A 26627-nucleotide genomic window follows, 5' to 3' on the forward strand; every position below is an offset into this window, starting at 1 on the left:
ATGAGTTCGAGCCCCGCGTCAGGCTCTGTGCTGACCGCTCAGAGCCTGGAGCCTGTTTCAGATTCTGTGTCTCCCTCTCTCTCTCTGACCCTCCCCCATTCATGCTCTGTCTCTCTCTGTCTCAAAAATAAATAAACGTTAAAAAAGAAAACAGTGTAATAAAAAGCATATTTAGGACAACCAGGATAAAATGCACAAATTCCTTGAAAAACATAAATGTCAAAAATTTTCCAGAAGAAATAGATAATTTGAAGATTCATTAAAGAAACCAAATTCATTGTTAGACTCTGTCAATAAAGAAATCCAAGGCTGGGATTACTTTGCAGGTGATATCTATAAATTATTTATGGAAGAATTAATACCAATTCTATACAAACTCTTATAGACATTAGAAGAGAGGGAATTTTTTCTAACTAATTTTTTTAATGTTTTTATTTATTTTTGAGAGAGAGATAGAGCATGAGTGGGGGAGGAGCAGAGAGAGGGAGACACAGAATCTGAGGAAGGCTCCAGGCTCTGAACTGTCAGCACAGAGCCCGACACGGGGTTCGAACTCAATGAACTGTGAGATCATGACCTGAGCCAAAGTCAGACGCTTAACCAACTAAGCCACCCAGGGGCCCCTTTTCTAACTAATTTTATAATTCTGGCATTAGCCTGATACCCAAACCAAATAAAGACAGTACATGAAAAAAAAAAACAAACAAACAACTATCAAGCAATATCCCTCATGTACACAGACATAAAATGTCTACACAAAATATGAATAATTCAAATCCAGCAATATTTATAAAGGATAATACATTAAGATCAAGTGGAATTAGTCTGGGAATGTAAGGTTCACTCAGAATTCAAAATTCAATTAAGATAACTGACTATAACAAAATGAGGGTAAAAATTCATGTGATCACTCCAATAAGTTCAGAAAACATATTTAATAAGATTCAACATTCATTCATTATAAAAGCTTTCAGGGGCACCTGGGTGGCTCAGTCCGTTAAGCATCTGACTTCGGCTCAGGTCATGATCACGCAGTTTGTAGTTTGAGCCCCATGTCCGGCTCTGTGCTGACAGCCCAGAGGCTAGAACCTGCTTCTGATTCTATGATTCTGTGTCTTCCTCTCTCTCTCTCTCTCTCTCTCTCTCTCTCTCTCTTTCAAAAATAAATAAACATTAAAAAAATAAATAAAAATAAAGACTTTCAGCAAAGTGGGAATAAAGGAAACTTCTTCAATCTGATAATGGCCATCTACAAAAAACCTAGAGCTAGCTACTAGCATCATGTAATTTTGGAAGACTGAATATTTCTCTAAGATGGAGAATAACACAGGTGTCCACTTCTCAACCATTTCTATTCTATATTGTATTGCTGGCCTTGGCCAGTGCTATATGATAAAACAAAACAAAAGCCCAGTTATACTGCTTGGAAAAAATAATGAAAAATCCTTTCTATTAATAGACGTGATTATTTAAGTAGAAAATCTCAAAGAATTTGCCACAAAGAAGCTAGAACTAATGAGTTTAATATGGTTGCAGAATACAAAGTAAATATACAAAAGTAATTGTGTTCCTATATACTAATATTGAATAAGAATTTGAAATGGAAACATTTTTTTAAAGTATCATTTACAGTAGCACAAAAATAATGAAATACTTAGGTATTAATCTAACACAACATTTGCAAGATTAGCATGTTGAAACCTATAAAACACAGATGCAAGAAATCATAGACACCCAAATAAATGCAGATGAAATGTTCATTGATTGGAAAACTCAATACTGGTTAGATATCTATTTTCTGAAATTTGATGTATGCATATAATGTAATACAAATCAAAATGCCAGGAGGATTTTTTTTGGTACAAATTGACAGAGAGTCTGAAATTTAATAGAAAACCAAAGGAAATAGAATACCCAAAACAAATTTGGAATAGAACAAAGTTGAAGAAGTTATAGTATCTGACTTCAAGATCTACTGTAGAAGCACAAGAATCAAGACATTGTACTATTGATAAAGGATAGATGTAGGTAAATGAAACAAAATGGAGTCCAGAAATAAAAACACAGATATATGATCAATTCATTTTAGACAAACATATAAAAGCAAGTAAGTGGAGAAAAGGTAGTTAAAAAATAGGTCTACCTGGGGCGCCTGGGTGGCGCAGTCGGTTAAGCGTCCGACTTCAGCCAGGTCACGATCTCGCGGTCCGCGAGTTCGAGCCCCGCGTCAGGCTCTGGGCTGATGGCTCAGAGCCTGGAGCCTGTTTCCGATTCTGTGTCTCCCTCTCTCTCTGCCCCTCCCCCGTTCATGCTCTGTCTCTCTCTGTCCCAAAAAATAAATAAACGTTGAAAATAAAATTAAAAAAAAAATAGGTCTACCTTTTAGGAAAGGAATCAAGTCATTACATATATATTATATGTGTAATATATATAGTATGTACATACATTCCTATAAAATACAGACATATATATGCACTATGTATAACATATATGTGCATATATACAATAAAAATGTCTTTTTTTCCGGGAGTCAGGAAATATTAAATTATCTATGTAGTTCCACATACATTTTTTTTTCCATTTGCAATGTTATTTCTAATTCATCCTTCATGATTATTAATTCAGGTGTCATCTTGAAGAAACTTTCCTTGATTTACCTCATGCCTTAAGGTACACTTTCATCCCCTTCTCATGCGGTCAGATGCACATCTTTTGTGCATCACAATTTCACATTTAAACACTCTAATGGGTGTAACATTTAAGTTACTCTAATCCAAGTGTTGATTACTTTAGTTGTCACGTTTCCACAGTAAGATTGTGAGCTTCTTGATATCTTTCCTCTCTGCGTCCCCAGTCCCTTGTACAGTGCCTGGCTTGTGGGAAATGTTTAAACAGGATGGCAGTATTAAAGACTTGGTAAGAACATGGTTTAGTAAATCAAACATCTTATTTTGAACTCCACATGTTGTATCTACTAGTATGCATGCTTGGTTAAATTATTTAATCTCTTTTGAGATTTAAGTTCCTATAAACAAGGATTGTACTGCTACTTCCCTCAGAGACTTATTGTGACGTGTTAATTATCTACTACTGCTTAACAAGTTGTCTCCAAAACTCTGCAGCTTAAAATAACACCCATTTATTACTTCATGGCTTATGTGTGATATCTTTAGCTGGGCCCTCTAATTCAGAGTCTCTCCTATTGCTGCAATCAAGGTGCCAGCCAGAGTTTGGGTCTCAGCTGAAGGTTCAGTTGAGAAGTAATCCACTTCCAAGCTCACTCATGTACTTGTTGGTGGGATTCAATTCCTTGAGGGTGGTTGGACAGAGAGCCTCAGTTCCTTGATGGCGATGGACCCTCTAACAATGATAATTTGATCAAAGTCATCAAAAGAGCCATCTGGCAAGATGGAAGTCACAATCTATTTAACATAATCACAGAAGTGACACCCCATCACCTCTGCCATATTTTGGGGTTTTTAAAGAAGCAAATTACTAGTTCCTCTCCAGAACCAATTAGAGGGGATTACACAGGAGTATAGATACCAGGAGATGGAGATCATTGGGGGCCATATTAGAAGTCTGCCTACCATGTGTGAATGCTGAATCAATAAAACCAAAAGATTTAACAAAATGTCTAATACATAGCAAGTACACAAGCAGCTGTTTTTTTTTAATTTCTTTTTTAACGTGTATTTATTTTTGAGACAGAGAGAGACAGAGCATGAACGAGGGAGGGTCAGAGAGAGAGGGAGACACAGAATGGGAAGCAGGCTCCAGGCTCTGAGCCATCAGCCCAGAGACCGACGCGGGGCTCGGCTCGAACTCACAGACCATGAGATGGTGACCTGAGCTGAGTGTCGGACCCTTAACCGACTGAGCCACCCAGGTACCCCTCGCAAGCAGGTGTTTTTATCTCACAGACAAATGGAACTAATGAATGAATGAATGGTTCTGCAGTTAGCCTGAGTCACCACTAGATGGTGGTACAACCTTCGTAGCATTGTGTCATTAAAGTGGGGTCAGCGATTTTGAGGGCAGGAGCCAACAGCGGAACCAGAAGTAAAAGGACATTTACGAACAATGAAATAAACAAAGATACATTTTTAAAACAAAGATGTTAAACACCTAATGAAGACTCTTGAATCTCTAGTGCTCTTCCAAAACCTATCATGCCTTTTTCTTCTAGAGTAAACCATAAACGATGCAAACAAAATAAACAAAAATCCCATTCAGCTTCATTTTGATAGATTTCTCATTCAGATACTCATCCAGCCCTGCTTTAAATTTTCACTGGGCTTGGGCTTTCATTTACTTGGGCTTTCAGAGACTTGGAAGCTTTTGTGGGTCTGTTTTCAGATATAATGTCTATTACATTTTTCTAAATCAAAGTAAAATATGATCATTGTAGAAAACTGGGAAAATCCAAAAAAGAATAAGGAAGATTAAAAATAATTCTAATCTCACCCAAAAATATTTTTGTGTGTTTCTTCTGCCTTCCTCTCTGTCTCTGTCCTCTGGAATATTTTCTAAAACTGTAATTTTGGTAAACTCTGTTGTAGCTCTGTAGAAAAATCTCTGGTTTTGTAAATCAGAGCTAAAATTTAAATGAAAAAGCACGAGGAAGGAAAAGAAAGTGGCCTTTAGGATTTGATGGACAGAGATTTAAGTGAGAACTGGGTCCAGTTGCTATTTGTGTGAACTTAACCTTTTTAAGACTCAAGTTTCCAAATATGTGAATATGTCTATTTTCTAGAGTTTTTAAAAGGATAAAATGAGCTAATGTTCAGGACCTAGTACAGGTCTCAGTTTTATTTTTTTAATTTTTTTGAAGTTCATATATTTATTTTGAGAGAGAGAGAGAGAGAGAGAGAGAGAGAGAGAGAGAATGCAAGCAGGGGAGGGGCAGAGAGACAGAGACAGAGAATCTCAAGCAGGCTCTGTCAGCACAGAGCCCGACACAGGGCTTGAACGCACAAACTGTGAGATCATTCCCTGAGCTGAAATCAAGAGTCAGAGGCTTAATGACTAAGCCACCCTGGTGCCCTGTGCCTCAATTTTAAATATTGCATGAAATGTATTATATTTTGTTTGCAAATAGTTTCTGTCCAATAGCTACAATTTTTGTTTTATCTCTTACTAAGATGACCAAACCTGATGACAAATCTCAAAAGGTATATTTAAATGTAATTATGCATTCAGATTAATGTGTAACTGATTATAATTAAGTTAATTAAATATTAACTCATTAGATTCATAATTTTACTTTACTCAGTTACCATTATTTGCGCATTTGGTAAAGGATGCACTTTATGATGTCAATCTTGCTTCCTTCCATTCCACTATTCCAGCAGAATGGTATTTCCTAGATATGGGGTTGTATGTTATTGACTTTTAGTACCTATTGAAAGTATCATGTTTTTGTTATTATACATATTGATGGATGCCACTGACAAATTTTCCAGTTTTAAGCAGTATCTGTATTTCTGGAATGATCATAATTTTGAATTGCTTCCTATAATGTGTTTTTTTTTAAAAAAAACATTTTCTTACTCTCATTTTTTACATTTTTCATTATGATAAAATACACACAAAAAACTTTCCTTCCTCACCATTTTTAAATAGACCCTTCAATAGTGTTAAGTACACTCATATTATTGTGCATTCTCCAGAACTCTTTTCATCTTGCAAAACTGAAACTCTGTACCCATGAAACAACTCCCCATTTCCCCCTTCTGCCCAGCCCCTGGCAACCAGCATTCTACCTTGTATCAATTTGACTCTTCTTGGCAACTCACATAAGTGGAATCATACAGTATATTTCTTCTGACTGGCTTATTTCACTTAGCATATATCACATTTCAGCCATGTTGTAGCATGTGTCCAAATTTCCTTCTTTTTAAAGGTTAAATAATATTCCATTGTGTATATATATTACATTTTGTTTATCCAGTCACCCAAAGGCAAACACTTGGTTTGCTTCCTTAATTTAGCTATTATAAATAATGCTGCTATGTTATGGATGCACAAATATCTTTTTGAGACCCTGATTTTAGGTCTTTCTGGTATACACCCAATGTGGGATTGTTGGATCATATGGTAATTCTGTTTTTAAGCTTTTGAGGAACCACCGTACTCTTTTTCATAGTGGTTGCACCACTGTACATTCTCACCAATGGTGACAAGCGTTCCAATTTTTCCACATCTTCACCAACCTTGCTACTATTTTATTTTATTTTATTTTATTTTATTTTATTTTATTTTTTATTTGAGAGAGAAAGAGAGAGAGAGAAAGCAGGGGAGAGGGGAAGAGGGAGAGAGAGAGAGAGATAGAGAGAGAGAGAGAGAGAGAGAGAGAGAGAGAGAGAGAGAGAATCCCAGGCAGGCTCCACGCTTAGCACAGAGCCTGATGCAGGGTTCCATCCCATGACCCTGAGATCATTACCTGAGCTGAAATTAAGAGTCAGATGCTCAACTGACTGAGCCACCCAAGTACCCCAACACTTGCTATTTTATGAGGTATGTTTTTTTTTTTTTTTGGTAATAGCCATCTTAATGGGTGTTATGTCACATGGTTTTTATTTACATTTCCTTTAATGCATTTTAAATAAACTTTTTATTTGGAATAGGGTTATATTTTCAGAATTATTTCAAAGACAGTACAGAGTTCCCTTATATCATACACCCCATTTTCCCTATTACTACTGACCTTTTGCATTAGCTTGCTACTTTCACAATTAATGACCCAATATTAATACAGTATTATTATTAACTAAAGTCCATATCTGCTTCATATTTCCTTAGTTTTCCCTGTTGTATTTTTTCTGTTGCAGAACTCTATCTAAGATACCATATTACATTTAGTTGGCACGCCTCCTTAGGCTCTTCTTGGCTGTGACAGTTTCTCAGACTCTTTGTTTCTGATGACCTTGATGTTTTGCAGAGTACTGCTCAGGTATTTTGTAGGATGTCCCTCAATTAGGATTTGGCTGATGCTATTCTTTTAATTAAACTTCCTTCCTTTTTGGAATGAAGACCACAGAGGTAAAGTGCCATTTCATCACATCATGTCAAGGGAACATGCTATCAATAGAACTTATCAAGCTGATGTTAACCTTGATCACATATCTTAAAGGTTGTGTCCTAAAGATAATGTTTGCCAGGATTTTTAAAAATGCACCTCTAATTTAGTTTGTTAATATCTCGTTTAGTACTTTTGATCAGTATACATAAATATGATTGGTTTATAATATTCTTTTGGGCAAAACTATGTTTAGATGCTGGCTGTATGCTAGGTTTATAGTGCACTGAATACCTTTCTGTCTGTTTCCCAAAGAGACTATCGAGCGTGGGCATTATTATTAATTTATAAAAACTGTTTAGTGCCTGAAACTTTTGTCGATAGAAACCTCTTGCAATATTTCTCCTAGCTATTATATCACTCATATACTCTCTTTACAGTATTTTCAGATTTTAAATATCTGACTCCAAATTCCAAATTGTATTTTTCCATATATTTCCATTGCCTTTGTATCTGATTTTACAAGAAATTTGTATTTGTTCTTCTTGATTTAAAATTTTTTTCTTGAGAAAATTTATGTTATTTACTTATTTGTGTATTTATATGTTGTTTATTGTTATGTCTATCATTTTCCCTCCATGGAAATATAAACCTATAGCTCTTGAATCTTTCAATTCCACTGCATATTCTGCTTTCTCCTTCATTGATCTCTGCCCTTATATGATTTACCACTTAGGCTGATGTTTTTATTATTTTCTGTTTCCAAAGCTTAAAATTAGAACAGTAGTTATTTTTATTATGTGTTTATGACTTGCTTTTGAAAACAGGTTCAACTATTTTAAATGTTTTCACATATTTTACTATTTACTGTGTGTGTGTGTGTGTGTGTGTGTTAATAACACTTAACCTAAGATGTACCCCGTTAGCAAATTTTTAAGTAGAATATAGTATTATAGACTATGGGCATAATGCTCTAGAGTAGCTCTCTAGGACATACTCGGTTTTCATAATTGAAATTTTGTACCTTTTGACTGCCATCTTCCCGTTTCTCCCTCACCCCTGCCCCTGCCAACAACCTTTTTTTCTCTGCTTCAGTGAGTTTGACTATTTTAGATTCCACATACAAATGAGATCATGCAGTATTTGTCCTCCAGGTTCATCTGAGTTGTCCCATTTCGTATAGGATTTCCTTCTCCCTTAAGGCTGTGGCATTGAGTGTAATGGCTTCTCTTTCATTTGCAATTTTATTTATTTGAGTCTTCTGTGTTTTCCCTTAGCTAGTCTAGCTAAGAGTTTGTCAGTTTTATTTATCTTTTTAAGAAACCAACTCTTAGTTTCATAATTTTTTTTGTTTTTATTCTCCATTATACGTACTTCTACTCTAATCTTTGTAATTTCCTTCCTTCTGCTAACTTTGTGCTTAGTGTGTTTGTTTTCCAGTTTCTTGAAGTGTTAGGTTATTTACTTGAAATCTTTCTTCTAACTTTTATGTAGGCATTTATCACTGTAAACTACCCTCTTAATCTTGCTTTTGCTGATCCCATAAGTTTTGGAATGTTGTATTTTCATTTTCATTTATTTATATATATATATGTATATATATATTTCATTTTCATTTATATATATATGTTGTATTTTCATTTATATGTTTTATTTTAATTTATTTATATATATATGTTGTATTCTGTTGTATTTTGATTTTCATTTATATATATTTCATTTTCATTTATTTATATATATATGTTGTATTTTGTTGTATTTTCATTTTCGTTTATATATATATATTTAATTTTCATTTATATATATTTCATTTTCATTTATATATATATTTAATTTTCATTTATTTATATATATATTGTATTTTGTTGTATTTTCATTTTCATTTATATATATATTTCATTTTCATTTATATATATATGTTGTATTTTGTTGTATTTTCATTTTCATTTATATATATATTTCATTTTCATTTATTTATATATATGTTGTATTTTGTTGTATTTTCATTTTCATTTATATATATGTATATATATATATATGTGTGTGTGTGTGTGTATATATATATATATATATATAGAACACAGCTCAGGAACAGCAAAATGGAAGAGAGGCATAAGGCAAGGTGGTGGCGTGTGGACCTTCCCTCCCCTGTCTGAACACACACCACTCTACCTGAACTTTGATATATTCACCAGCCTACAAGATCTCTGCACCCCATAGTTTGGGGATTGTTATGGAAGCTTTATCACATAGATATGATTAACTACTGACAATTTCCACCCTCTCTCCCCTTCCTGAAGGATGTGGGGTGGGGACGAAAGTTCCAAACTTCCAAGGTTGGCTTGGTCTCACAGGTGACCGGCTCCCTTCTGGAAGCCATCCAGGAGCCCACCAAAGTTGCCTCAGAACAAAAGACCTTCTTATCACCCAGGAAATTCCAAGGGATTTAGGAGCTCTGTGTAGGACGCTACTATCTCCAATTTCACTCAGGAAATTACAAGGGTTTTAGGAGCTCTGTGTAGAAACTGGGGTTAGAGACCAAATACATCTTTCTTATTATGTCACACATAGCAACCAGTTCTCATGCATATATTATCACAAAAATAGTGCAATCTCCTAAAATGTTCTTCATATCCCTTTATAAATCAAAATTTAAAAAGAGAAGTTATTTGACTTTTTAGAGTGATGTTTTCTTTCTTTTGTGGAGCACGAGGGATACGTGATGGATATATGATATATCCTGAGCACCAGGCATTCCTTTTTTCTTTACTCCTTCCTAAAAGAGCATTAATTTATTTAATAGCCCTCTTTTCCTAGCAGCTAGCTATCTCAGGGAAGCTGACTCCACTCTCAGTTCCAAAGAGTATTCCTATTTCCTCTCCCTACCTGCCACTGATTCCTTTAGTAATGGGTATGAGTCAGGATTTACTGATGGTTCCTAGGAGAGTTCTTATTTGTTCTTAAGGAAGAGCTATGGGAAAGATGTGAATGAGGAAGCATGTAGATAGAGTGCCCCTCTCATCCATCCTATAACTGAGAATAGCTCTGGGATGAGGCTGAACATTCACCCAACATAGTACAGAGCTGGTAGATAACCGAATCCCTAACTTTGTTGAGTTTTGGGGTCAAGCAACCACGATGATGTCTTTTCTTGCACTTCCTCTTTCATGAGCTAACAAACATTATTTAAGCAAGTTTCATTTAGGTTTTATACTGTTTGATGCCAGATCATCCTAACTATACATGACCTCAATATGACATTGGTAGTGGTTTCCCCACCTACCTCCACTCCCCCTCCTCTCCCCTCCTCTCTCCTTAGCAAGGATAGATAACAAGGGCTAGCAACAGCTACACCCAGTGTTTGCCTACAGAATACATTTGTGAGCCATCATGGCACATGTTCATTGACTACCTTGGGTAACAGTCAAAGCTCCACCTCAGATGGCATTAGGAAGACAGATCCTGCTCAATTTCAGGTAGCTGGTACTCCTCTGTTGCAAGACTGCTGAAGAGGGATTTTTACCTACCTGACAGAGATCCCTTAGACCAGTGGAATATAGACAAAGTTCCAATTCCAGCCAGAGTTTTTCTCTCTCAGGCGGGCATACCAATGGCGCTTGTGCGAGGCATACATAAAGTATGGTTGTCTGTCTTTACTGTTGCCTTATCTTCTCTGCAAGTTGTAATTTCTGATGGCACGTAGGAAGACAAAATATAAGACTGGAAGAGGGAAATAGTCCTCCGGCTACCTCGAAAAAGCAGCTGGGTGGTGTTTGCCTGGTTTTCTCATTAGGACAGACCACAGAGAACTGTGTCTTCTCACTGTCCCTTCGGGTGATGGGGTTTATGAAATAAGGTCAGTTATCAGTTCGGTTGCTACTTTTCTGTTTTGTTTTATATTTATATATTATATTGGCCTTGTTGAATTCCACTCCTTTGTTTTGTAGTTAGGAATTCTTCCCAGTTCAGACAGTAGGTTATCTTTTAATTTTATTTTTTAGTAATTTGTTAGTCCCCATATTTTTCATGTCTTCATATATATTTTAGTGGGACATGGATAGGAGCTATTAGACAGATGATATACAGATGGTACACCTGCTAAAAAACGCCATATTGCTATAATTGTTGATTACTGTCATGGGTGTTTACAGTTTTAAAACTAATTTCTTGCGATCAATATACAGTTAAATGTATGACAGATAAATGGAAAGTGTAAAGAAAGAAAACTTTGAGAGACAAAATTACACCCTAGTTAATGAGATGGTCTTTGGACACTGCCAGATCTGACTTTAAATTCTGGCTCTGCCCCTTGCTAATTCAGTGATCTTGAAAAATGTATAAGCTCAGTTTCATATGCAGTTTATGCAGCTTCATAATACTTATCTCACTATGAGGTTGTGAGAAATAGCCAGTGTTTTTTTTCTTATAAATAAGTAATCTTTAAACACTGAGCACAATGATCTGAACATAGTATAGTAGGCATTGCTAATAGTGTGTTCGGTATTCTGCATATTTTAATTAAATAGCTTTTAGAATTTATATTTATAAAACCTATTTCTAACATAAGTTTAACATTTCAAATAGTTATTTTGTTAGTTTAATTAAAAAAATTTTTTTTCAACGTTTATTTATTTTTTGGGACAGAGAGAGACAGAGCATGAACGGGGGAGGGGCAGAGAGAGAGGGAGACACAGAATCAGAAACAGGCTCCAGGCTCTGAGCCATCAGCCCAGAGCCTGACGCGGGGCTCGAACTCACGGACCGCGAGATGGTGACCTGGCTGAAGTCGGACGCTTAACCGACTGCGCCACCCAGGCGCCCCAAGTTTAATTTTTAAAATAATGAGATTTCTGGGGCGCCTGGGTGGCGCAGTCGGTTAAGCATCCAAAACTTCAGCTCAGGTCATGACCTCATGGCTTGTGAGTTCCAGCCCCGCGTCAGGCTTTGTGCTAACAACTCAGAGCCTGGAACCTGCTTCAGATTCTGTGTCTCCCTCTCTCTCTGCCCCTCCCCCACTCACGCTCTATCTCTCTCTCTCCTTCAAAAACAAAACAAAACAAAACAAAACATTAAAAAAATGGGATTTCTGTTTTTTTAACCAAGCAACAAATTTAAAGCATTTAGAGAAACATGTTACCCTGCAGTTGTATGGTACTTTATATTTTCCAAAATATTTACGCATTAGTTGCTCATTTGATTCTCACAACAACGTGTAGAGGTAAGCAGTACAATGAGCTCACTTCCCCTTTGCTATTGACAAAGCTGAGACTCAAAGCAACTAAATGATCTCCTGTAGAATGCACATTAAATAGAGCCATTACTAAAACACTTGACCCCAAACACCTCCTTCCTCTTCTTTATTTGCTGAATAGTCTAGTCATTAATATATGTAAAACAGTTAAGAAATTATGTCCGCTTGTACGAATAGCTTTTTTGACAAAAACTTTTTTTTTTTTTTTAATTTTAAGAATGTCCTAAGGATGAAATGGAAAAAGGATTAGAGGAAAAAGACAAAATGTGGAGGGAAATGCCCTGGTGCATATTGAATATGTTCTGTTTATCATATGAAGGATGTAATGAGATGTAATCAGTTAACAAGCAGCATATGGATGGTCCATGGAATGTTAAAAACTTTGAGTTTTGGCTAAATAGTAATTTTAAAGAAATATTTTGGTGAAGTAGTCCCAGATTTTTTAACAAGAAACCTTTATCAACTTATTTGTTCTGAAAATCACTGTCACTGGTTAAGGACAGTTTAAAATGTCAACCCCCCAATAAGTAAGTAAGTAAGTAAATAAATAAATAAATAAAATGTCAACTCAAAGCCAGTTTACCCAAATTGATACATTTTAATGGGTAGATACAATTTGTTTCTTTCAAACAGAGTTTCTTGGGCCTTTTGGGGATAAAATATCCCTTTGAAATTTTGTTGGAATTTTAGACCATGTCTGAGGAGCATCATTATCAGAATTACCTGATAATTCACATATCGGGTGATTTATCACATAGGCTTAATCCTGATTTATAGAATCAGTTTCTGGAGATGTAGTTTAGGAATCCACATTTTTTAACATATCTCCACTAAGCATTTCTTATTAGAGAGTCACTACTATAAATTCTCTACCCAGAAAATATGGAAAATACAGTAACAACAAATCACAAAGTATTTCATATATTTTCAAGGGATTAATAGATCTGTAATGTCCATTTGTGGATGCTTTCGACATCTATGAATGTCAGGTCCAAAACCCTTACTCAAACTAGAATTGTCTTCTAATGCATTAGACTCTACTTCTGTGCAGGAGGAGACTGGATGCATATTTGCTTGAATTTTGGAAACCCATGACAGTATTGCCTACACTTCAAACATATACACATTGTACTATTCTACAGTACAGTTTATAGTATGCAGTGTTGTATTCAATAATAAGTATATTAGAAAGTAAAGCTAGAAAGAGGCATTTACACTTACAAACCTTATAATACTGTTAAAGAAAAGCACATCACAAATATTAAACAATAAATAGCAATACAATGTAGTCTCTGCTGAGTTTCATTTGGACAAGCCTCAGATGTTTGAGGACAGAGCGTGTCTGACAGTTATCAGGGAAGGCATTCCACAGAGTTAAGTGCCAACCACGCTGAACCCTGAAAGAAAGTTGGGTTTTGAATAAGTCAAGAGAGGGAGAGAACTTTGAAAGTGCTTTAATTTTTACTTTTCTAAAAATATTTTAATACAGACCATTTATGTAGTGAACAGTGGGGAAAATAGTGCTGGTAGGGGCCGGGAGCAGGGTGGGGAAGGGGAATAAATAAAAGCCAGATTGTAGAGAGCCTTGAACGTCAGGTCTTACCAGGTCAGTAATTTACTTGGCCTTTGACATTATTTTTGTGGCTGTGCAGAGCAAAAATATTAATAAATTTGTGAGAAATGACAGTCAGTTCTGCTAAAGAATGTAAAGCCAGTTCTTACCGTGGCAGAGAGAAAGCAAACATTGCGTGGAACAGCAACACATCCAACCCAATACAAAGCAGGTTTTTGTAATTCACCATAACTCCAGTGTTTAATCATTCACTTTTGACAAGAAGAGGGAAAAAAAGGACCAAGCAAGAGCAGAGCCGTTTCTGATGATTTACTGATCAAAGCCAATTAGGATAGCTCTGGTTGAACTGGATTGAGTTTCTCTGAAATTACTTTTCAAAGTAAAGACAACAAGAGTGAGCCTGTGCCGTGCTGTATTTTCTACTTGTTAGTGCGGAAAAAAAAAAAAAGCTAAAAATCACTTACCTATATACACTGAGCTTCAAAGTGTGACTTTTGAAGTGCAAAATCAAGTACAACGTAGAACTGAAATGCAAAGCTTTGTTGCAGCTATTTTGTCTTTCGTTTGAAGATCTCAGAATACTTTTCACACAATAGACTGAATCAAATCTTCCTCTGGGCTCAGAATTTTTTATCTGAGCTACCATATGGTTCTGAACAAATGTCAGGTCTGGAGAGTGTGTGTGTGTGTCTCTGGAATCATAACTTTAAAATAGTGTAATAACAAAATAGAACAAAAGACTGGATATGGAAGAAACAATCTCTTGCTTATGCTGCACACATACACAATCTTAATAAACAAAACAAATCACCAATCATACCACATTTTTCTGATATCATTCAGGTTGGGAGTGGCCCACATAAAAGAGCTTTTGAAAGAGTACATTTTTATAATTCTTGTGGGAAAATTTGTTTTCTTTTAATAATTTTGTATTAAAATACCTCAGAAATATGTCACAAATTTTCTTGCATTTCTGGATTAAAAAATATTACATGCAATTTGTATTTAATTGATGACTTACATTATTAACTTATGTCGTCCTATGTTGTTTTGCAATGGGGCTGTAAAATAGACATTGATTTGCTTCTCTTGTCAATATCTCCAAACTGTTATACTTTCTAATATTATTTTATACCAGCTATTGTTTCCCTTGGAGACATTATGTTGTAGGAAAAATACAATGGCTCATCGCAGGAGTTAATAGACTGGGGCACCGATTGCAACTTGGCTCAGTTTCATCATCTGTGAAATGAAGGTAGCAACATACTCTTTATCATTTATTGAAGTGATTAAATGACCACAAGGATGAAGTCCTTAACATAGTGCTCGACACAGATTTAGGACTCAGTAAGTGTTAGTTCCATCTACTCACATTCACTTTCAACTATCTTTCAACCATCATTTCCTGTTGCTTGAAAATATACATGATCGCTCCCCCTTTTCCCTTTCCTTTACTGATTCTATTTCATTGCAAGCTCTGATATTTGGTAATCAAGCTTATATTAGTTGTGTCTAAAATAATAACAAATGATGAACTAGGGCCTGAAGAAGTAGTTAATAGATTTTGCAATCTCTAATTTTTTAAGGTTTATTTATTTTTGAGAGACAGAGAGACAGAGTGGGAGCAGGGGAGGAGCAGAGAGAGACAGAGACACAGAATCCAAAGCAGGCTCCAGGCTCTGAGATGTCAACACAGAGCCCAACACGGGGCTCGAGTTCATGAACCACGAGATCATGACCTGAGCCAAAGTCCAAAGCTTAACTGACTGAGCTACCCAGGCGCCCTGCAATTTCTATTTTTAAACACAGAAACTTTTAGGATTTATCTTTATTCTTGATTATGTCCTGGATAGTTGAGATCACTAACATTGACCTCTGGAAAAAAGTGAAATTTAACTGTAATCAACATGGAGAAACTTTAGGAGTGTCATGAAACCTAACTGTCCTCTTAAGCAATTAAAAATGGAGGTAGGAAATTATGGCAAGATAGGTGGTGTTTGATAAGCATTTACAGAGACCCGAAACTACATGCTTTGAACAGTCTCCTCAATGAAACCTTACAGCAGTCCTTGGAGGAGCTTAGTGCCTTCCCCTTTTCATAGATTTCTAAAACTGTGACAAAGTTAGGAAGATGGTGGAGCTTATTATATTCTGCATATTCTCCACTTAGAAAGTCTCTGCTTCTATTATCTACTTAGAAATGATGCATACAGCATATTCTTTACTTAGAAATGATGACCGAATCTTAGGACTGCAAGAATCAGTAGAGGCCATTGAACTCTACAACCCACCCTTTCTTAAATGTCGTCTGTAACATCCTTTCTGAATTTGCACATCTTCAATGGCAAGAAACTTCCTGTCTCCCAAGACAGCTGATTCTATGCTTGATCAGCATCAATTAAGGGAAGATTCTGCCAAGTGAGCATAAATATAAATCCTATGGCATCTTACTATTGATGCTTGTTTTCCCTGGCGGGACCAAATAAAACATGAGATGTCATGGGATGGGATTTCAGCTACGTCAAGACCCCTCTGATGTGCTCTGGTATTTGCTTTTCTCCAGGTTAAACCTCTTCTTTCTCTTCAAGAATTTCTCTAATGACATGATTTCAGGAAGGTTAGTATAATATTAGCTTTCCTTATTGGAGTGTGCATCGTGTCCTCTTAAAGGACTCAAAACTTAATAAGAATATCTTGAGATCAAGACTAGAGTAACAGAGGGATTATCATTTCCTTTACCCTTGATGCCATTATTCCCCATGACAGCCCCAGAGCCGCGTAAAATTTTGGAAGCCACATCAACATGGATCCACACTTCAAAGGTAAATTGGGATAATAGACATGGAAGTAACCTATAAACTAATACATTCTACAAATGTTAATGCTAATTATTATTGGTTGTTAATTAAGTTTATTGTCAATTGAAACTCATGTGCCTTTAACTGATAAACTGTCTCCTCCATCCAGTTTTGTGGTTGCTTCATCTCAAGTGAAAAACATTAAGTCTTCTCAGGTTATGGAAAATAGTCTTGTTTAGTTCAAGTGAGAATTTTGGCTTACTTGTTTATTTCTATTCTATTCTATTCATTTCCTTAATCCCCCATTCATATTTTCCCCTCTTTTTGGAAACTTCAGTAATATATTAAATATATATACTTCAATATGCATGTATTCATATAAATTATTGTGTTGTTAATACATATGCATTGTGTTAAAGTTCTCATTTTCTTCTGTTTTTCATTTGGCATCATGTTATTTAGCTCTATCCATGGTGCTGGGTATACATCTGTTTGTTTTTTTCTTTAGCTTTTTTATTTTTTTAATGTTTATTTATTATTTTTGAGAGACAGAGACAGAGCGTGAGTGGGGGAGGGGCAGAGAGAGAGGGAGGCACGGAATCTGAAGCAGGCTCCAGGCTTTGAGCTGTCAGCACAGAGCCTAATGCGGGGCTCAAAACCACAAGCCATGAGATCCTGACCTGAGCTGAAGTCAGATGCTCAACCGAATGAGCCACCCAGGTGCCCCTGTCTGTTTCTAATTGCAGTATACATTTCCAGGTTGTACATCCTACCTTTTTTTTTTTAATCCATGCCCTCATGTCCTACCCAATTTTTATGTACTCTCTCCAAGTTTGTTTAAATTCTAATAAAATTTAAGGACAAAATGTACAAATTTAAATTTTTTCTTTGATAAAATTCCTTTAAGAGTGCATCATTTAAGCCTATAAAGACCTTTCTTGATCCTGATAACCATAACATCATCAGTTAGGATGCTTCTGGATCACAAAGAAAATCCACACCTGAAACTAGCTTACATAGTAGGAAAATCTATTATCTTACTTAACAAAGATCCCATTCTCAGTATCTTGCATGATTTTTAAACTTATACCTCTAGGGCTGTAGCATAGCTAATGCAGTTCCAGGAACACATCTGTACAAGACAATATCAGGCTAAAAGTGCATATCTTTTTTATATTAGGAATAAAGCTTTTCCCAGACTCCCCTAACAGGACTCCTCTAGGATCCTATTGACCAGAACTGAATCACTTGCCCATGGCCCAGCTGGTAAAGGAGGTTATGAAAACACATATTTGTCATTTTCACCCTTTGTAGTAGGAGACATGTTCTGCCCATAAGGAAGGGAGGTAGGATGGGTTGGGGAAAAGACTGCTGGGTAGGTAACCATCATTTCTGCTTCAGGGTAGTCATGATCTTCAACAAGTTCATGTTGACTACAAATTTGGTAAGCAAGCCTTTTATATTTTAATCCAAATAGTTTGTATTCACGCTCACTCCCAAACAAACTGTTGAAATTATTTGGAGTGACTACTATGCTCCAAGCATTCCACAAAATACATTTACATAAAAATAACTGTTTAATGTGCTTTTGGAGCACCTAGGTAGCTCAGTCAGTTGAGTGTCCTACTTAGGCTTAGGTCATGATCTCACGGCTTGTGGGTTTGAGCTCCATGTCGGGCTTTGCACTGACAGTGCAGAGCCTGCTTCGGATTGTCTGTCTCCCTCTCTCTCTCTCTGCACCTCCCCTGCTCATGCTCTCTCTTTCTCTCTCTCTCTTTCTGTTTCAGAACTAAATACACGCTAAAAAATGTGCTTTATTATGTCCACTTCATAGATGAAGAAACTGCAGCTTAAAGAAAGCTATTTGCCCAAATTCTCATAGCCTTGTGAGCATTAAAGCTGGGATTTGAAACACATTATTTTGTGTGTGTGACCCTTGGTCCATGTTTATTCTACTTCATTCTGGCTTCCTGAGAACTACTAGAAACTCTCTGCAAGATGATCTATTAATAAGAGCTCTGAATATGTTTCCTCTCCTCCCTACCCCACCCTCAACAGCTGGCCTCCCTGTGGATTAACTTCCTCCTTCAGTCCCCAAGGTCCCTGTTTGCCCAAGATCCCCTATGACCGTACACTTGCAAAACTGCAGGCCGCATGAAGCAGGACTATGTGTAGTTTCACTCCCCATCCTATCTGCAGCTCCAGCACCTGTTAAAAGGATGAATGAGTAATACATGAATGAAGAAACACACTGTCGCAGTGCCTTCTGCTTTACGTCTTTCCTGCCTTATCATCTGGTTTCCATCACAACTTACCTGACCTCAGTTGCAGGGCAGATGTTTAAGCTGAGATGCTAGTCCATGGTAAAGCACCAGTGACTGCCTCTTGATATAGTCACCACCCCCCTCTCAGGTAGTACTTGCATCTTTTCTAAGGCTTCCGAAAGATGAGGTCTCAACCTAAAGAAATTGCTCTAATAGTAAAAAGTTCAGGCACTGTGGTAGTCTGTGGGACTCAGTGACCTCTCAGCCTATACTGCCCAGGTGAAACTTCTGGCAGTCCTCAGGTTCCCCTCTCAGAAAATGTAAAGAATAAAAATAAAAAAAATTTAAAAAGTCAACAACCAATTACTCTATGTCCCAAACACCTTACCTATTCAAATTATCCTGCTTTATAAAAATCGAATACCATTATATTTAAGACTAACAGAAACTAGTTATTCTTTCATAGGGGGTGGAATTTAAGTCGGAGAGCACCACACAAATAACTCTTGGCACAATATCAGTGAAGTCTACTGAAAACTCCTGCTGTTTTCTTAATTTTTCTTTTCCATTCCCTGCATAGATATTCAATAGATTTGAAGTTGCCATGAATTTCTTAACTACTCATTTAAAAGCACGAGAGGAAAAACTTAAAAAAAAAAAAAAAACAACCAAAAACCCACCAGCATTTCCATTGTTGTAAAGAAAACTGAAATCAAGCTCTAAGTTTCCATAATAATAAGTTACCAAAAATACCCATCTGTATTTAGATTCCCCAAAACTAATTTTTCCATGATAATAGTGTCAATATTCAGTGGAGGAACATATTAACATTCACTAGTGTGACTTAAAAAGGGGAGGTACCATGTGTTGAGTAGAAAGAGTCTCTAAAAATACAACAAATCTACTTGGTAAGCAGCACAAATGGGTCTTACACTAAGCCCCACTGATCCAGCTTGGGGAGGAAATGAGTCAAGATTAAATCCTCACACTCCACCTGAGAGAAAGAAGGTGACATTGAAACACAAGCCCCCACTTTTGCAAGTGGTATGAGATCTTCAGGAACTGGCTTTGTCAACCCAGTAGGTGTTTGGATGGATCTCTCTTTTGGTCCAGAAAAATGTTTGGATCCAAGACACAAGGCTTTCACATTTTAATGGCGATGCTCATAGGTAACCCCTTCTTTTCTTGTTACTTGTATGAGCTAATTGGTGTCATTGTTAGAGTCTTTAAGGTGTTTATTTAAAAACTTATGTTAATGCTATAACAGATATTACTATCAAATGAAAATTAGAACTTTTGAGTAAGAGAAAGTTACTTAAAACAATGAGTAAAGGAAATGTTTATGCACTGAGCCCTTCGTCTTTATACTTAATTTTTTCTTGGATTTCTATTTATTAAAATTAAAAAAATCTAAGTCAATTACAATAGAGAAAGATGAAACTTACTTATTTGTCTATACTTTTTGTAGAAATAATTTTTCATTAGATATTTCGTTATCTGTGACTTTCAATAAAGGGGAATGAAAGCGAAAGTCATTTTAATAGTCAAAGATATTTTTCTTAAACAAACTCTGTGTCTCTTTGATCCATTAATATTACATGTTCTGATGAAAATATGGGATATAACAGGTAGTAAAAAGTTTCCCTAGCATGAATATCATTGAAATACAGTCTTATCATAGAACTAGACACTAAACTAAAAGGACTTTAGAAAAATAAAATGAAGTGACAGGTTTTAGTTAATTAAATAAACTGCCTTCACATAAACAAAATAACAGTAAACTTCAAGCAAGCCACCTCATACTATAAATACATGGACATAAATAACCAATTCATTGTCAACTAAAACCCAATTAGGAAGACTGAATGACACAGGTAATCCCTAATCCTTTTATCTTGATTGACAGCAGATCTTGTTCTTTGCCAGTGGTCCAGTAGCCAATAAAAGAAGCTTCCATCTTTTTTCCACTTTCACTGTGTTGGGCTCATCCAATAAATATGCCCGATCTTATTTTACATTGGAGATGTTAATAGAACTGATTTTAAACAGGGCAAAAAGCATAGACTACTGCTCATTATTCTGCTTTTAATATCTAATTCTGTTTATTTCCTTTAGACTATTGACCTTAACACAAGTTTCCTCTCCTATCTTGTTTTTGGGGATTTTTCATGATAGTAAAATGTGAAACTAACTTCTCTGCTTGTATTTAAAGGAAAAAAAATGTTATTGGTAGTTATTGTACGGAAGATCAAATGTGTAAACTTTAGGACTCATAAAAAGAAGTACAATAAGCAACAAAAGAAAGGACTAACATTTGTACTTACTTGCTAACCAAGGATAAATGAAGAGGTAAGACGGTAAATTGTAAGAACTGAAATGTCTTGTAGCAGTCCCAAATAATCTTAGGTGTGGACAAATTTAGTAGCTGTCTATGTGTCTTCTTGTATCTGGTTTCTTCTTGTTTTACTCTGTGACAAATCCTTGTGTCACTGATCTTTATGAGAAACCATGTTGGCGTTTCATTCAACAATTCCCCATTTTTCTCCACTTCATTTGGAAAATAAATGAACAAGCACATAAATAAATAAAGCAAAACAATAAAAATGATATATCCCCAGGGCTTCTCTAGTCTATCTTTAATCTTTCTGACTTAATTTTTTATACATAAATTCTCCATGCCAACTAGATTGACAAATCCACCATCGCCTCTAAATGTCTTATACTTTTCCAATGATAAATTATTGTTTATTCAGTTATTTCCACATACCTTTTTGTCAGTCTGATCCATACTTGAAAACTTGTATTAAATCCTTTCTCCTTCAAGCCTGCCTAGCCCAGCCTAGCCTGAGGAGAAATCTCCCTCGGGAGATTCATCACTGTTAAGTTACTGCTTACACAATTCACTTGGAATTCATCATATACTGTTTAGTGAAATCCCTTTAGTGTTGTCTTACACTATCATTTCATTTTTTACAAAGTTTTCTTCAGTAAACTCATTGAGGACAGGGACCAGTTACTACCTCATGTTATCTACAGTATTTTACATATGGTAGATATGTAATCACTATGTTCAATGTTGAGTTTTCATAGCTAAAGATTTATGATTATTTCTGATTCAATGCATTTCCCCTAAAACTTTATAGATCTTCTCTGCTGTCACCTGAATTTGAGCCTCACATGTTAACCATTCATTGGGAACCTACTATGTACAATGTATTTTCATAAATATGTACTGCTATTATAATGTAATTATAATGTAATATTATCATTGTAGGCATATCGAGGCCATGTCTGTCTCTTTCTACCTTGCAGTCCTATGTGAGGATAGGGCACGGAGTAGATATTTGTAAATTTGACAAAACAACAAATTGGAGTTTCAAATAAGAGGTCAAGATACGGTCTCTGTGAGGTACCAAAGTGAATTATGAGAAAGACTCTAATGCAGAATGTCAAAATAAATACTAGGCTTCAGGCTTTGAAATGTTTATGCATTTTAAGCATATGTGAAAGTTCTTGAGAGGTAGTTTAAAGGAATGAGTCTGTGAAGAGACTTTTTTGGAGAGTCTTGCTGCTGTGCTGTGACTTGTACCCCACCACTCAGTTTTGGGGGTTGGAAGATATATTTTAACCCCAAGCAGAGTGAGGCGCTTCAAGAAGAAATCTGGTCTCACCTAAATGTGGAGAAGGGGTCATAAGCATGGTCAACTTAGACTGGATTCTCCAGCTCTCTGAGGAATCTACAGAAGAAAGGGTGTGACTCTTCACCTAAGGCAGCAGGAAAGAGAAAGAAAGAAGTGCTGCCCTGTTGTACTGGAAAGTAAATGTGCCCGCCTCCAACCACAGGTCAAAGGCACACAAATTGTAAGGCCCACATGGAAATCATGGTAGGAATATCCATCAGTGGTCAGTGTGAAAGAAATCTTGTCCTATAGGCTTCTGTCAGAAGGTGAAGGAACCCCAATGGAGAGAGTTGATAAAGGAGTGAGTCTCAGTAAACCAAGAGTGAAGGGGTTGGGGACCAGCAGTGTGGGAGCTGCTGGTCAAAGGAGAGGTAATGCCTGCTTCCCCCAGGGTCTCTGGTGCATCAGGTGGAGGAACAGAGCAAAGGAGGAAAAGTCTTCCCTCAATTAAATGTTTAAAGGCACTGTGGGGGAAAAAAACCAAAGTATTTTGCTTTGATTATAACCCATGACTTGTTCAATAGTCTCCTTAATTAATGATTACTGATGAATTTTTTTTTTGTTCTCAAAATCCTGTGAAAATCAAATTTAAGTCAAATATCTTCTAATATAAAAGTTTAGACTCTTCATAAATTCAGTTAAATTAAATTTGCATCAGAACACTCTTTTAGGATGTATCTCCTATATCAGTTTTTTTTTTTTTTTTTTACTTCTAAGGATGAGGACATAACAAATCAGTTCAGTTTGGTTTTATTTTTTCTGCTCATCAAGCTTTTCATAACGCATATGTGCTCAGCATTGTAAAGTGCAGTGGCTGGTTCTAATTGAGTTTATAAGACGTTCACTCTTTTTATGGAGCTTGAAATATATTTGGATTAACAAAGATAGTGTGAAAGCAATCCAAGTAGTGTAAAATGTAAGTACAACAGGATCCCTTCAAGAGTCTAAATTGCATACATAATGGTGGTGGGCAAAGATAAACATTGGATATATTCATCTGAAAATATGCCCAAAAAAAACACCTTAGGTTTTGGATTGGATCAGATTAAATGCATTATAAATACTTTAATCACCCTACAAAGGTCATCATTAATTAAATAATTCAAAAATTAAGTACCAGGTATCAAATATGAGCAAGGCACTATGCTGTGGTTTAGATGTATTTTGGTGAATAAAACAGACATTATCCCTTCCTTTGTGAAGAACACAATATAATGAGATTCTAGCCTAATATGCTCATTATGGAAAGTTGTGCAATTTGTGGGTCACTCCATATACCCACACCTTGTAAACAGTCTCTCTCAATGACCATAGTACTCTTTGAATTTTGTCATTAGAGGGTATTTCTTTTGTTTATTACTTTCTAATAACAACCAACACTTATTGAGAATGTAGTATATATCAAGGAATGTTATGATCATCTTATATATCAAGCGATATTATGATCATCTTATGATCATGTTATATGATCATCCTATATGATGTGAGATTAATTCAGTCATTTAAAAGCCCTCTGAGGTAAGCACTACTATTAACACCATTTTGTAGGTGAGAAAATGGAGACACAAAAGTAAATGTAACCTGTTCACAGCATAGCTGGGATTCAGATCTTTAACCCTGTCAATATAATAGTCTTTGATTAACTTTTATAATTTAATTTTAATATTTAATATTTTAAGTTATCTTACATTTTTGTACTCTTAACACATACATTTAGGCATGGAATTAAATGGGAAAATAAGAACACACATTAGTAATAACAGTAAATGAGAATACACTAAATTATCAGTGAAAGAATGGAGTGTGTCAGATTAGATTTTAAAAACCCAGAAACCAGATTTGAGAGTGCTTTGGAGTTTAGACTTCAGTCTTTCTAAGCCTCAGTATCCTCTGTGAAAGAGAGCTAAGAATATCTGCACTGAAAACCTCAGAAGACCGTGGTAGGCACAGATACGTTATGTGGATGAAGGTGTTAGGGAAACCATACTGTGCTATACACACACGTCAATTTTTGTTAACCTGTTTGTTCATTTGAACCTCACAGGAAAAGCAATAGCCATCACTCTTGAAAGGTGTATTTCTTCTTGTTACTTTGATTACATGAATTCTAAGAATTCTCTAATTATCTTTCTTTGACTTGGAATCAGAAAAAAGTAAAAGAAAGTGAAGTTAAAACTATGAGACAGAGTGTTATGGGAAGTATTTCATGGTTTATACTAGACTTATGGAAAGGAGGAAACAGGGGCTTCTGTTCACCTTAGAAACTATCCATGGTGAGAGTTGTCTAGACTTTCTATATATCTGGCAAACTTTGGTTTTAGGGATTATGAAGAGGTAAAAACAAGATAAAAGGCAAAATCACCAATTTCAAGTACAATAGAGTAAAATCAGCAGCCTAGGACAGGATAAACAATATCAGAGAATACAGTCCCCAAATAAATAGTATGAACCAAGCATCACTGCCAAGAACAACCTTTTCCTCTTTTATCATTTTTATGATATTGAGTTCCACAAAAATGTCTGACAATAATGGTTTGAGTCAACCATCTACACTTGGCAAATAACTTATTTCTGGAGGAAGAATTCAAGGTCTCCCATGACTGCACTTCTCTGCACAATGTACAAAGAACGATATAATCAGGGGCGCCTGGGTGGCGCAGTCGGTTAAGCGTCCGACTTCAGCCAGGTCACGATCTCGCGGTCCGTGAGTTCGAGCCCCGCATCAGGCTCTGGGCTGATGGCTCAGAGCCTGGAGCCTGTTTCCCATTCTGTGTCTCCCTCTCTCTGCCCCTCCCCCGTTCATGCTCTGTCTCTCTCTGTCCCAAAAATAAATAAACGTTGAAAAAAAAAAAAAAGAACGATATAATCAATTTTAGCTTCCTCAATAACTATTCACATTTTATTCCATTAACGTCAAAAGCCTAAACTAGCTCTCCACTTCCAGAGATTATACATGAACATTATGTGAAACTTCTATTTCTGATCTGAATATATGGAATTTCAACGTATTCTTTGTTACTTAACAGGAATCCACTGTGAAGAAGACATTGATGAATGCTCTTCAAACCCTTGCCAAAATGGTGGTACTTGTGAGAATTTGCCTGGCGATTATACTTGCCATTGCCCGTTTGATAACCAGTCAGGAACATTTTACGGAGGAAGGAACTGTTCTGATCTTTTCCTGGGCTGTACCCATCACCAATGTCTAAATAATGGAATATGTATCCCTCACTTCCAAAATGGCCAGCATGGATTCAGCTGCCTATGTCCTTCTGGCTTTACCGGATCGCTGTGTGAAATTGTCACCACACTTTCTTTTGAGGGCAATGGCTTCCTGTGGATCACAAGTGGCCCAGTTACAGCCAAGGGCTTCGTTTGTAACATAGCCCTCAAGTTTCAGACTGTTCAGCCAATGGCACTTCTACTTTTCCGAGGCAACGGGGACATGTTTATAATGCTGGAGTTGCTAAGTGGCTATGTTCACTTGTCAATTCAAGCCAATAATCAGTCAAAGGTGCTCCTGTACATTTCCCATAACACCAGTGATGGAGAATGGCACTCAGTGGAGGTGATGTTTGCAAAGGCTGTGACCCTTACTTTACTTGACAACTCTTGTAAGGAGAAGTGCATCAGTAAAGCTCCTTCTCCATTTGAAAACGATCAATCAACATGTGCTTTTCAAAACTCCTTTTTGGGTGGTTTACCGGTGGAAACAAGCAGCAGTGGCCTTGCTCTGCTTAACATCTATAATATACCATCCACACCTTCATTTGTAGGCTGTCTCCAAGACATTAAAATTGATTCAAATCATATTACTCCAGGGAACATTTCATCTGGCTCATCATTAAATGTCAAGGCAGGCTGCGTGAGAAAGGATTGGTGTGAAAGACAACCTTGTCAAAATAGAGGACGCTGCATCAACTTGTGGCTTAATTACCAATGTGATTGCTACCGACCCTACAAAGGCCTGAATTGCCTGAGAGGTGAGAGATGGCTGGGCACCCAGGAATGCTATGCCTGAGAGCAGAGCAGTAACAAAA

At 36.3% G+C, this 26627-nt stretch overlaps 1 protein-coding gene across 1 annotated transcript in view; it reads left to right on the forward strand.

Moving 5' to 3' along the window:
- CRB1 (crumbs cell polarity complex component 1) overlaps nucleotides 1-26627 on the forward strand; it is a 209282-nt gene that overhangs the window by 128581 nt on the left and 54074 nt on the right. Inside the window, exon 6 of the mRNA XM_043567910.1 lies at nucleotides 25614-26570. Within this exon, the coding sequence (XP_043423845.1) occupies nucleotides 25614-26570 (957 nt within the window). The remainder of the gene's footprint in view (nucleotides 1-25613; nucleotides 26571-26627) is intronic.

Source organism: Prionailurus bengalensis, chromosome E4, assembly GCF_016509475.1.
Source record: "Prionailurus bengalensis isolate Pbe53 chromosome E4, Fcat_Pben_1.1_paternal_pri, whole genome shotgun sequence".
In the NCBI taxonomy this organism is placed as follows: Eukaryota; Metazoa; Chordata; class Mammalia; order Carnivora; family Felidae; genus Prionailurus; species Prionailurus bengalensis.